The sequence below is a fragment of the Haemaphysalis longicornis genome, unplaced genomic scaffold (genome assembly GCF_048455015.1).
Source record: "Haemaphysalis longicornis isolate Haplotype H1 unplaced genomic scaffold, Haemaphysalis longicornis Haplotype H1 scaffold_7, whole genome shotgun sequence".
Classification (NCBI taxonomy): domain Eukaryota; kingdom Metazoa; phylum Arthropoda; class Arachnida; order Ixodida; family Ixodidae; genus Haemaphysalis; species Haemaphysalis longicornis.
The window spans coordinates 58,784,309-58,797,525 of NW_027526422.1; the positions used below are offsets into that span (position 1 = coordinate 58,784,309).

The window sequence follows — 13,217 nt, forward strand, 5'->3', positions numbered from 1 at the left end:
GCGAGATCTGAATTGTACAACAATGTTCGCCTTGTCAGAATTCCGTGTTGGAACGCGGTGGCAGGCTACAATGTCACCCTGAGAAATGGGTTCATTGATGACCGTACCAAGCTTAGAGACAATCTCAAAAACATTTTCGTTTTCTTGCTTTTCAACACCCTGGATCTCAAGATTGCAATTCCTAGAATATTGCTCGATTTGAAGGAATCTCTTCTGCAGATCAACTACCCTGTCTTCAAGAACTTGACATTTCGCCCCGAGGGCATCATTTTCGCTCCTTAGTTTTTCATTCTTTGCAAGTTCAACTTCTAGCCGTTTCTTCAAGTCATCAATGTCAGCCTTTCTTCAAGTTGAGGGCGAAACGATCTATTTACAAGATGACGGTCATCCATCCACCGCTTCTTCGTCGTCGGTGGTTGGGACCACAGCGACATGCCCTACTGCCCTCTTCTTGGTCTTCTCGTGACAATACCTGTGGCGAAATGCAGACAATTTCGATCCCCCCCCCCCCCCCCCCCCCCCCCCTCTGCGCATCACGCTAGCTCCACCAAGCGTCACGAGGAGCGTGATCAATTTACTCATTGCGCTCTTACCATTGGTGGAAAGCGGAATACAACGCACAAGTACGTGGCTCGAATTAGAAAATAACGAGGACACGTAAAAGCACTGCTTATGACATAGTGAAGGCGAAAGCATTGCTTTTGTTGTTAAATCGCTTTTTTTTTTTCAAAAAGGAAAGTACAGAGGCCTCGTGGGGGAGTTGGGAGAATTCATAGATGAAAGAGGTTCGTCATGAGTTAGTGGTAGTCGGGAGGCGGCATGAGTTGTACAGCAGGAGGGTTGTACAGCATTGAATAGACTATTCACTGGTGTAGGCCATCCCTATATAACTCGCGCTAAACCGCTCTCAGTGGCGAACTGTATGATGAGGTTAATGGTATGTTCATCTAATGTGAGCGGATCGATATGGGTTGAAAGATCTGGGTGTGGGGAAGGGAAATTCTGGTATCGAGAGAATTTAGGCCTATCCAGACCAGGTGGCGCAAATCAGCCTTGACGGCTTGCTGACAGTATGGACATTTCGGGTTGATGTGGGGTAGTACCATTCGCAGATGGTTTCCGGTGAAAATGAAGCGTCTGCTTAGAATTTGTTAACAAATATTTCTTGGGTTCTTGTAAGGAAAGGTTGGTTGGAAACGTGATCCTTCGGCGTAAGTTGCTTGAGTCGGAGTTTGCTTTCGTGTTTGTACCTGTGTATGTCGATGGCGGGGGATATGCTGGCACTTTCGGTCGTGTCGAAGCAGTCAGGAAGGTGTGAAGCCTGGGGGGTCAGCGGAGAAGAGAAAAGCGCAAGCCTCCTGCACAACTTCGTGGGCTGCCTGATTGCCGAATGCCGCCGAATCATGGCCAAGGGTCCATTGGATGCGGACTTGAATACCATAGAGTCGTAAGGCCATTGTTTGCCTGATCATTTGGTTTACTAAAAGGGTGCGTGAACATGGTCGTCGAAGTTCTTGAAATGCTTCGTATACGAATCGGTTAATACTCTGATCTTTTTGGTATGGGTTCATGGTGGTCGTACATAAGGTAGTCAATTCATTAGTGTCCGACTGCCGAACGTGCCCTCTCATCATCATCGCCATCATCATCATCATCATTGTCCTTTTGCGCCTTTCTGTTCCCTTTGTTACATAGGCTTAACCAATTTCCCTATTTATGTCTGTCTCCTCTGCTGTTCACGAGAGCTCGCAAGCCCCGGAAGTCTATCCCCACACGTTGCCAGCATAGAACAAAAGTTATCGGCGTTGTTGTTTCTTTCTCCGTGGCACATGCGTACTCGGGGGATTGGCCAGGAATCGGGAGCTTTGAAGGGCAATGTGCCCGCTTCAAAAAATTCACAAAACTACGAATCAGAGGCGTAAAATTTTTAGAATCGTGAGTGCCGCATGACACCTCAACGAATAGGTGCACACCAGCCGCGCAGAACCTTGGTTCTTGGAGAGCGGAGGCATTTTCCACTCTGCTTGCTCACGTAAAGAAAGAAGAAAACGTGGCACAAACTAGACGTGGACGAAGAAGACAAGGTAAGACAGATACAGGTCCACGTCTAGTTTGCGCACGTTTTCTTCTTTTTTTAAGTATGTACCAACTAGGTCAGCAAGTTTTGCTCACGTAATCCGCGCTGTGAGAAAGAAACGAAAGCTCGCAAAGAGACGTCGTGTTTTGTCCATTGTTTTCATGTTACCTATGCCCTGTGGCAAAATGGCGCAAAAAAAAAAAAGAGACGCATACACGGCGTAGCAGTAATGAAGTTGTTAATAAGCATCGCCGGGCTTTCAACTTTACAGCGCGTAACCCGACTTAAAGGGAAGACGAAATACCAGTTTGGTTCATCAGAAAGACTACTTTGTCTCGATAACAATGATACCAATCTTCCCGCAAACTTCAAACAAATAACGGAGATATTAAACAAAACACGTCAAGCAGTGGTGACTCCCTAGCCACTTTCCGGAACCTTTTTTTATGACGTCATAAATCCTGTTTGTGAGATTGGCGGCCGCAAAACAAACCCATCACAAATACACGACTGGACGATTGCAGTGAGGCCTCTAGTTCCGTTTGATCGCATCACTTGAATGCTAACGTGCAGTTAACGCACTGAAAATGATGTTTTTAGCGCTAGCCTATGTAACGTCACTCCTGCCTATCACACGTCCTTGTAGCGCGAAATTTGAAACTTCTTTAATATCTTCTGTGTTTTTTCGTTAAAAAAACGTCTTTCGTGACTGTAATGAAGCTGAGTGATGTACGCCCAGTTCTTTCAAACTAAACAAAGTTGTATTTTTCCTTCATGGCCTCTTTAAGTGCCCCATGGCATTTTTTGAGTACTTTTAGTTCTAATCTCTAATTTTCTTGGCATGTAGGCAGGGGAAATACGGTGCCTGGAGGTGCGTCTAGCAAAGGCACGAAAAAGAGTGACGTTACATCAGCGGCGCTCGATTGTTCCGGCGGGGCCGCGGCCCACAAAAGATTTAGCTGTCACGTCTCGCTCTTCAAGTACGCGTTCCTTTTCTTCTTCTTTTTCTGTCGACTTGACGCGCCAGAAAAGGTCGTAAACAATCCTGAAGGCCTCGTATGACAACTTTAGCCTTCAAAAATTAATTCAAAAGGCGGTATACGTGGGGCCCGGGTGCGAACACTAGGCCTCTTTTTGTCATTTTGGGCTACTCAAAACTGCTCTAAGGCAGCTTCGTATTTTATTTTCCCTTGATTTTTTATGGCGAGGGCAATTTGGCGTGCGTTGGAACTGCTTAAAACTGATATGTACAGGCGAATAAAAGATACCAACTGTGTGATGTTGGTCCAAGATGGCGCATCAAAACGGAGAGCTGGGCTAGTGAATTCGTCTACGCTAAACTTTCTGAAGGCGAAAAAGAAACGAAAAAACACCGCCGTAGGTTGAGAGAGAAAGGTTGTGGCGCTGTTTCTCCATTAACATATATATACAGCCGTACTTCTCTTTTTTGCACCTTTTGAAAGATGAAAGATGATATGCCACAGCCAAGTTTATTCGGCTCTCTATTACTTTTATATTTACCAAAGTTGTCTGAGAACCTTCTATAATAATGTCATCCCAAAGAAGAAGACGCGTATGCGGGGAGCACCTAGTGCGGGCGCGCCGGCATTTAAACACGTCCTTCGCCTATCTCATGGTTCACGCTTTTTGTCATACCGCCATCTAGCACTGAAAAATCTCCCTGTTTACCATATATAGCGCGTAGGGCGATGCAGATAGCGCTGCGCTCGGTGGGTGAAAGGGCCGTTGCAGACTGACCGTGACATAGAGTTTGACATAGAGTTTCATATTAATATACATATATATATATATATATATATATATATGGGACAGAAATAAGAGTTGGCAGTCAAGAAAACCTCGGAAAGCAAAGGGGAGGATGTGGCAGGTCATTGAAACAGATAAAGAATTTGGAAAGAAAGAAAGAAAGTGGAGAAAAAATGCCCGCCAGGTGGGATCCGAACCCACGACCTCCAGAATACCGGTCTGGTGCGATAACCGCTACGCTACCGGCGGGGCGATTTTCCCCTCCAGTTTCTGGGGTATTTATGTTTTTAGGTATTTTTGTTTCCTGTGCTTGGGGGTGGTATCCAGCGCCACTCGGACTACACGGGGTGAAAGGGGACCTTCTTTACACACACACACACACACATATATATATATATATATATATACAGGGTGTCCCAGCTATCATGCACCAAGATTTAAAAAAAGAGTAAAGGCGTAACTCGAAAGAAACCAGCTGCATAATGTTTGCAGTACTGTGAAGAAGCGGACAGTATTTTTTCGTTAATGAGACCTAATTAATTAATTGTAATTAATTATCTAACTCGAGAAATACTGTCCTAATCACTAAAGTGTCAATGAGGCACTTGTAGGTTCCCACGAGGGGCATCTAACTGCGCTATTTTCAGCGACGAACTAATTGCGTACTCATTTATTCTGACTGATAAAGGAAACCCGCGAAATATGAAAAATACCACGTGATGACGCTTACGCGCGCATTGTAAAGCAGCGTCCCCAAACAAAGCTGATGGACCTTTTTCCAGTAGCGATCTGCGCATGCGCGGGCTGCCGGTCCGCCATTCTTGGCAGGCGCCTCGGGCAGAATAAACAAAAGCGCGCCCCTCGCTTTTCTGCTTAGGGAGCGGCTATAATCTGCACGTTTTATTTATTTTTTTTTCTCTTTGGACTCCTCGTGGTGGATTCGTACGTGCATACAATAATGGCTTTCTAAGAAAAGGGGCGAAGTCGCTTGAGACTGACCACGCTGCCAGCACATGGCTGCCAGTGAGGGGGTTACGAAAACAAAAAAAAAAGGGGGGGGGGGGGCGCTTCGAACACGGCAGATTACTCATGAGAACGTTCGCCTGCTACGGTGACATTCATGTGAAAGGTGGGGGTGACGGGTCAGTGCGGGAGGGGCAGCAGGACCAGGATATTTTGTGCACGAGTTCTCCGAAAGGCAAAGTTTCTTGGGGGTGTGCCTTACTGCCATTTTTAGTTCGCCGTGGCGGCCACTAGAGGGACCGGTACTGGAAAAAGGTCCATTGAAAGCAACTGCTTCGCGTGTTACCCGCCCTAAGAGACATCGCATCACCTTGATAATAGCATGCATGGAAGGAGCAGCAGCAGCAAGATTCGCGGGACGCGTGTGCAGATAAGGAACAAACTCGATCGCGATTTCTTCTTTCTTTCTTTTGTCTATTTCATTCTGGCTAACTCAGAGGCAGCCTGTTTGAGGGCGTTGCTTTACGGTGCGCGCGTACGCGTCATCACGTGGTATTTTTCATATTTCGCGGGTTTCCTTTATCAGTCCGAATAAATGAGTACGCAATTAGTTCGTTGCTGAAAATAGCGCAGTTAGATGCCCCTCGTGGTTACCTACAAGTGCCTCATTGACACTTTAGTGATTAGGACAGTATTTCTCGAGTTAGATAATTAATTACAATTAATTAATTAGGTCTCATTAACGAAAAAATTACTCTCCGCTTCTTCACAGTACTGCAAACATTATGCACTAGGTTTTCTTCGAGTTACGCAATTTCCCTTTTTTTAAATCTTGGTGCATGATAGCTGGGACACCCTGTAGATCGCTCCAACCAACGCCGCCTGTATAAACAGTGCCTAACGCGTGAGCGAAAAATGGCCAAACAGCCACTCTCCTGTTGCTCTCTCCTACCCTTCCCCGCTCCGTAGCCTTCCAGCGTGCTTTCGTGTCCGCCAGCCAGCGCCGCTTCTTGGAAACTATGAAAAATAGTGGAAAGTTTGTTTAGCGTTCCCGAGGCGGCGCTCCTACGCCTTCTTGTTTTTCACCATGCCTGTCTGTCTTGGTCTGTCACTGATAAAACTTCCTTTGTCACGAAGCAAAATCCCTTGCGCTGCCGCAGGCTGATGCCGGCGTTGCGGGCTTATCTACTCGGATCACAGGCCCTGAAATTTTTCTGAGTGGGGCATCCCACCTCTATCCCCTCCGCATTTAGGTATTATTTTGACCCTGCTGTTCGCACTCCGCATCGGTACGCACTTCTAAAATTGAGGACTGTACTGTAGAAGCACCCGGACAGCGTGGCGGGATCCCAGCTGCTTATTTTTTTGTTTCCTATAATTTTCTGAAGTTTACAAGCACGTGATATTATTGGAAAGTAATCGTAGAAGTGAGCGCCTGAACAAAAAAAGTGCACGCAATTTTTTTCTTCTCTAAATACTCCAGAAAGAAAAATATCAGTAAAATAATGGCTGCCCCATCCGAAAATATCGTTTTTCTGTTAGCTATATGTCTACCCGACAATCAGTATGTTCTTACACTATCTCAGTCCGCCTCCGTCTTTATCTTTGGAAAAATGCAGCAAGTATGAAGCGAGCGACACGTTGAACGAGATCCCCAGTGCGCCACAGAACTAGCGCCCCGTCACGGCTAAGATGTAAGCGAAACGGCCCTTGGAGCCCAACAGGCAAGCTGACAGACACACGTCGTAGAAGTGGGTGCAGCGTTCGCGACTCGCGAGCAGTGACGTAAGGCGAGATGTCCGCTGGCACGCGCCACATAGCGGATCAGTGCCTGAACTAAGCGTTCCTACCCTTCCCATTGAAAAGCGCGCGACGCGTCAGGCAATGTTAATACAGGCGGCGTTGCTCCAACAGACACGCACCTAAAGCCATCCTAGCACTTGATTTAAAAGGGGCCTTTAACAACGTCACGCACGAAGCCATACTGACTAATCTCAATGAACTCGGATGTGGAACCCGCACGTACGCTTACGTCAGGGACTTTCTCTCTGGACGCCAAGCCACCCTCAAGATTGGAGACTTTCAAACAAAACCCATTCGCACCGGTGGACGCGGCACACCCCGAGGAGCGGTCTTGTCGCCCCTCCTTTTCAATATTGCCCTCATCGGCCTGCCTGCACAACTGGCTTCAATCCCCGACTTACACCATGGTCTTTACGCCGACGATATCACGGTGTGGACCGGTGTAGGTTCGGTCGGGGAGACGCAGGACCGCATCCAAATGGCGGCTGATACGGTGAACAAGTATGCCAAGAATTGTGGACTCTCGTGCGCCCCAGAAAAATCGGAACTGCTCCTAGTGCGCCGTAAAGGCGGTAGGCGAGCCGATGCACCTTCAATGCACATCATGCTGGACGGTGCCACCATCACCCCGTCTCCGCAAATCAAAATTCCAGGCATGATTTTCCAAGCAGATTGCGCAAACACCACGATGATAAGGAATTTGGAAAGCACGAGTAGACAGATTGCTCACATGCTTCGTCGGATCACGGTCAAAGGAAGAGGCATGAAGGAGGCTGACACACTTCGACTTGTTCAGGCATTTGTCGTCTCAAGGTTCACCTATGTGACGTCCTATGCTTTACTAACGAAGACTGAGAAGAACAAGTTGGATACGCTCTTGCGAAAGGTGTATAAACAAGCGCTGGGTTTGCCATCCTACACCTCCAACGAGTGTCTCCTCAAGCTTGGGCTTCACAACACTGTGGACGAGCTGATTGAGGGCCACCTGCTCAGTCAGCGCTACCGGCTATCAAGGACGGATGCGGGCAGGACCCTTCTACTGAGACTGGGCATGAACATCCCTGATCGCCCTCTAGAATCGACGGAAAATATCCCTGGTGAACTACGCCGTAACATCACAGTGGCCCCCTTGCCAAGAAACATGCACCCGCAGTTCCACGAGGGACGGAGAGAGGCGCGAGTTAGAGCCCTGGAGAAAAAATATGGCTCCAACGAAAATGTTTTTTACACGGACGCCGCAGATTATGCAAGACGCGGAGTCATGGTGGCGACCGTAACGAAGATAGACAGCCACGTCACGAGCCTCACTCTTACGAAAGTAACGACGCTACAGGCCGAAGAGGTAGCTATAGCACTGGCGATAACGCAAACACCTGCAGAAGTAGTCATCACGGATTATCAGTCAGCGTGTAGGAGCTAGCTGTAAGGCCGCGTCTCACACACCGCAATGAAGATCTTGAGCCAGAACCCTCCAAAGAAAAGGGTATCGGTTGTCTGGACACCAGCTCATACTTCTCTCCGTGGCAATGTCTTTGCCCACGAGACTGCTCGAGTTCTAACCAGCCGAGCGCCGCGAAAGAGTTGGCTAGAGACGGCCATCCCTTTGACATCATTCCAGGAGGTGACGCAGTACTACAGGCTAACCCGGCTTACGCTTCCCCCTGCACACCCCTCTCTCAGCAAGAAAGAGGAGCGCTACTGGCGTCTCCTGCAAACGAACACTTTTCCCCATCCTACCAAGCTGCACTTTATCTGGCCTACGCAATACGACCCGCAGAGTCGATTCTGCAAAGCACCCTGCACTACCACACTGTGTGGGAGTGCCAGCTCAACCCCTCAGTTTCCGCGATTTCTAACCCCTCGGTTGAGCAGTGGGAAGGAGAACTGGCCAACTCGAGCGCCGAAGAACAGCTTCGGCTGATTCACCGGGCTGAGACGGCTGGACGCTCCAACGGAGTCCTGGACTGAGGAAACCGACCACTTGGCTCTTTTCTTTAATAAAGTTTACTCTCTCTCTCCGCTTTGGCAGCTCGTCTAGCTGCAGCGGCTGACGAAGCGCACGACCGGTTGCCTTCGTTAAGCAGTTGACTCCTGATGGCTGCAGTGCGCTGAGCTAGGCAGGACTCACACGTGGGTACTCTCGACGGCAACGACGATGAGCCTCTGCGTCGGCGGCGCGAAATGCGTCTCAGGAAGTGCACGCACATCATCGTCACGCGTACGCTCCCCTCACGTTTTCGCCAACCGTTGCGCAGTCGAGCGTCTCGTGCCAACGCCTTCTCTAGAGGGTGTTGCTCGTGCGGGCACAGCATACTGCCCCCTCCCCCTCGCACACTTTCGGAGAAGCGTCTCGCGCCGCCACGGCGAACCGCCCTCTCATGCTTTCTTTCACTCTTCGGACTTGCCATATCGTTCGCTCGATGACGGCTACGCCCCTGAACCCACGAAAATGCACCAAAGGGCTGCGCCCTAAAAAACTGCACAGCTTGACGGGTACCCGGCCTGTTGTCAGAAGCTCCCCTCGTGCTTGTGTTACTATCTCATCCTGTTCGACACAGCGCGGCGGCATCTAAATTTTCAAATGCATTCGCGGCGAGATAAAATTACTGAACAGTACAACTATTGTATGTTTTGCATTTGGCACTAAGCGGTAAGATGGCAGCAACTGCTGTAGACGACGCATGCATCAAGGTGCAGAGCGCTGTGCGGTGAAGCTGCATTTAGGGGCAAAGTTTGCTTATTGCCCGCACCCCAAATTCAATTTCAGAGAGAGAGAAATAACTTTCACTCCCCCCGCCCACTCCCAAACCTCGTGGAACCGCACCACCATTTGGAGACCAGGAAATTGTGACAGGTTACTCAGAGCGTTAGTCCTTTAGGGAGTCAGCCGGAGCGCGCCACGTCGTGAATGACAGCCGAATGGATGAGTCCCTATACTGTTCCCTGCACACTGCGACTGGCATTAAACATCACCTCACAGATGCCCCACATTTTGAGGGTCCCCGCTTGGGAGCAGCTTCAGCACAATACTACTTTTTGAAGCAAGATGGCGCAAGAAAAGCGGATTGGCGCAGCGTGGCGCAAATGGCGCAGCCCTTCCACCCCTGCATGCGCCAAGCCGGCAACAACGGCGGCGGCAAGCGAAGGCGGTTGTCGGCGGAGCTCGGCCAGGCGAGTCACGTGATGCGTTGCCAAGGGTACGGCACAGCTGCGGGCAAATGGTCAAATTCCCCGCGACGCCGAAACCGCTCGACGAGATAAACAAAGCTTTGTTTTTAAAAAGTTGAGGTCTGAGAAGGGCCCTGAGAAACGGCGACGGGGAACAGCGAGGGTGCTGTTCAGGCGGTTGGTCAAGTGGTAACGGGCGCGGCCACTTAAGTTCAACAGAAAGTCCAATAGCAGATCAACAGAAGTTCCAACTAAGGTTTTGCCTCCACATTCTTAGAAAGTTCTAAGCATCCCACGAAATTGTTTTTTTCTTGTCTCCTCGACATCCTGTTCGATGAAGTCTTTCGATGATCTGCTGCCCCTTCTGCATTCTTGAAACCAGCGGAAAATTGTTGTCTGAGAAAGCGCATTTGGGTCCCCGAATGCCCGCTGCAAACACTGGAGTCTTTCAGTTCACACCCCTTTTAAAATAAAATGAAAGGTCATAGTGAAGTGCTCTTAATGCATCCTACTGTCGAGCAGATGATAAACGTGGCCTCGCAGGGCAGCAATAAGGTGTGTGATGAAGCTGGGACTTGCCCAAGTAGGTAGGGAAGGGACTCGCTAGTGTATGTGGGGGGAAGGGGGGTGATGAATAAGGCATCTGTAATCACTACAAATTATTTTTCTGTCGCAACCTACTCTGATCTTGAGCAGCTTTGACCCCTCCTCTACCGTGAAAATCGGCGATTTAGTACACCCACCGTATTTTGAAGCTTTTTACTTGTGATTCACTTCTTGTTTTTTATTTGCTTTGATTTCTTTCTATAAACTTTATCCCTCCTTTTATGTTTTTATTCTCTGGATCCAATGCCCCCCCCCCCCCCACAAGCCCTGCCCGACATGCGACCTTTACCCTGGCCAACTCAACCCTCAAGCACCGTCAGCTGACGTGTTGCCTGGACAAGGAAAGCCACCTCGAAGATCACACTTGATACGATTCCTTAGTACAGAAGTTTATGGACAAAATGTGGCAAGCATCGTTTCAGTTAATAAGAGTTTCTCATACGGGTCGACGTGGCTACTGCTTGATTATAGGTATAGCCCTACCTTTTTTCTCAAGCTTTCGAAGGTTCGAGCTGAAAAAATAATTACCGTTTCAGTTCAAACAAATCACCATTCAATCTTGCTGGAGTGCAAAAGACAGAAAGGCAAGTGCCGGTGTTTGAATATAACAGATCTTTATTCTCCGTAGAGGCACGGATAAAGCTTTCACAGGTTGCACATTATATATTAAGAGAAAACAAAGGTTCAACCTTTGTATACAATGATATGCAAGCTGAATAAATAAAAATATACTACGAAAATATGTATTTCACTGGTACTGTTATCACAAAATAAAGGACTGCAACCGCAGCTAAAATGACTGCGCTACGTTTAGCACGCTCACAGCACCAAACATCAGGTGCCATAAGCATTACGTCATTAAGCACAGGTAGGCTGCATCAACTTGCGTACTAATACTGACATTCAGCATACATAAAGCACCACAGGGTCTTCATAGATTTGTGGCAATGCTCGACAGCCATTTCTGGCCGGAAAAAAAATGCAACACCGGCCACGCGTCTACGCAGAGGAACCAACGCAAGTGGAACAAGCACATTACCTGTTGCCTCTTTTCTCAGGCTCGCTCTGAATACAGGCATATGCATAGACTACACATTTGCTAAAAAAAGGTGAGGCTGCAAGTCTTGAAGGCACCTTTGCAAGAGTGATGCTTTGTAAACTCAGTGATGAGGTCCACGCTACGCGCAGTGTGACACATTTGTGAATACCTTCAACCGGACTGATGATTTTTCAGACTGTGTGGCCGGATGAGTTGACTTTGTAAGGCACGTTCCTTCAAAGCACAATGTGATGGCGATGTATGTTTGTAAAGCTCGCTAAAAAAAAAAAAAGGCACGACGCAAAATAGATGCCTCGGCTTGTCAGGCAATGAAGGCATTTCGGCACAATGGGCGGTTGTGAAATGGTACGACGCGTTGTTTCAGGAAATGTGGTGCCAAACATGGTGTGGGACAAGCCAGCTTTGGTGGGCGCACTTGTGACAAAGCGAGTTCCATGGGGGGATTGCCCTTTATGTCCAGTCGCAAGTGATGTTTGTGTAAATGCAGTTCATGACAGGCACTTCCATGCAACAACGGCTGTGCATTTGATGCATCTGGTGAATGTACAGCCTGAAATGAGTTGGCAGTCTGCGCCGGGCCAACAACTCCCTAGGAATGCAACACGTGCACCCATCCCTACCTGAAGACAAAAAAAAAAGCTTCCAAAGTACCTTTTGCAAGTGCATTACACCAACGTAGGAACATTCAGGACCACAATAAATGGCTAGACAAGACAAAAATGGGAGATTCCTAAAATCGGCTTCAAGGCACACAAGCATCACATGTTTACATACGTGTAAAAAAAAAAAAAAGAAAGAAAAGGTGGGACGAAAGCGTGAAAATCAGATCCTAACAATTAGAAGATTCGTCCAACAACGCTGTAATTACACACATGGAAAGTCACTGCCGGTCAATGCGAGCACCGGTCGGGGCACAGGTGCGGACGGTCAGTGCGGCGGTTCCTCTCGCAGTGGTGCCTGGATGCCGGATGCCCTCAGCATGGAAGAGAATGCCGACTTCGGATCGTTGGCAAGGGCAGAAGGAGTGTCCATCTCAACAACCTGGGCAGCGAATATGCGCAACAAAACCGGCACTGAAAAATGCACAAAACGCTGGATTCACACAAGGAAAAATGTGGTGGCACAAAGGCTAATCAAGTTCTTCATCCAGATGGCAGTTCTCGTAACAAGAACAACAAAAAAAGATCATTTTTCTTGCAGTCAACCTACAGAAAAAACAAACTAAAATAACAGTCACTGATACACACCACTGTGTCACACAAAAAAAAAGAAACGGATGTGACAAAAATGCATTATAAACTGTAAGGTTTTCCACCCATTGCATACTAGCGTTTCAGATCTTATTTATGTTTGACTGGCTGAAATGCACAAAGGAGAAACAGCCTAAAGCCCTGGTACATAACATCTTCCTGCCCCTCCATACCCTAAGTGGCAACCGAGGGTTCCCTTCAACACTTTCCTGCCGACACCTATTCAAATCAATAGTTCATCGATACTTTCAAGTTCAACTTTTAACACTTTGCCATTTGAATTTGGGGCTTTCCGAGTGTGCTCTGAGAGCTCGCGCCGTCTATTGAGTAGTATAGACACTTACATCCCTTTGCTTCTTTTTTTTTTTTTTTTTTTTTGCACGGTGTCAATTTTTTTAAAGAGCCACTGAAGTCATGTGACAAGAGTTATGAAGATACTGCGATGGAGTTGGCATCGTGCGTGACCGCACTGTGGAAACACACTTCTAGGGATTTCGACAAGCCTACATTCAAATTTTTGGAT

At 48.0% G+C, this 13,217-nt stretch overlaps 1 protein-coding gene across 1 annotated transcript in view; it reads right to left on the minus strand.

The window, feature by feature from the left end:
* Positions 1–10,977: 10,977 nt before the first annotated feature.
* The window catches only part of LOC144145744 (ATP-binding cassette sub-family C member 5-like), a 41,038-nt gene continuing 38,798 nt past the window's right edge, over positions 10,978–13,217 (minus strand). The window contains exon 28 of the mRNA XM_077677449.1: positions 10,978–12,485. Within this exon, the coding sequence (XP_077533575.1) occupies positions 12,372–12,485 (114 nt within the window). The 3' untranslated portion in view covers positions 10,978–12,371. The remainder of the gene's footprint in view (positions 12,486–13,217) is intronic.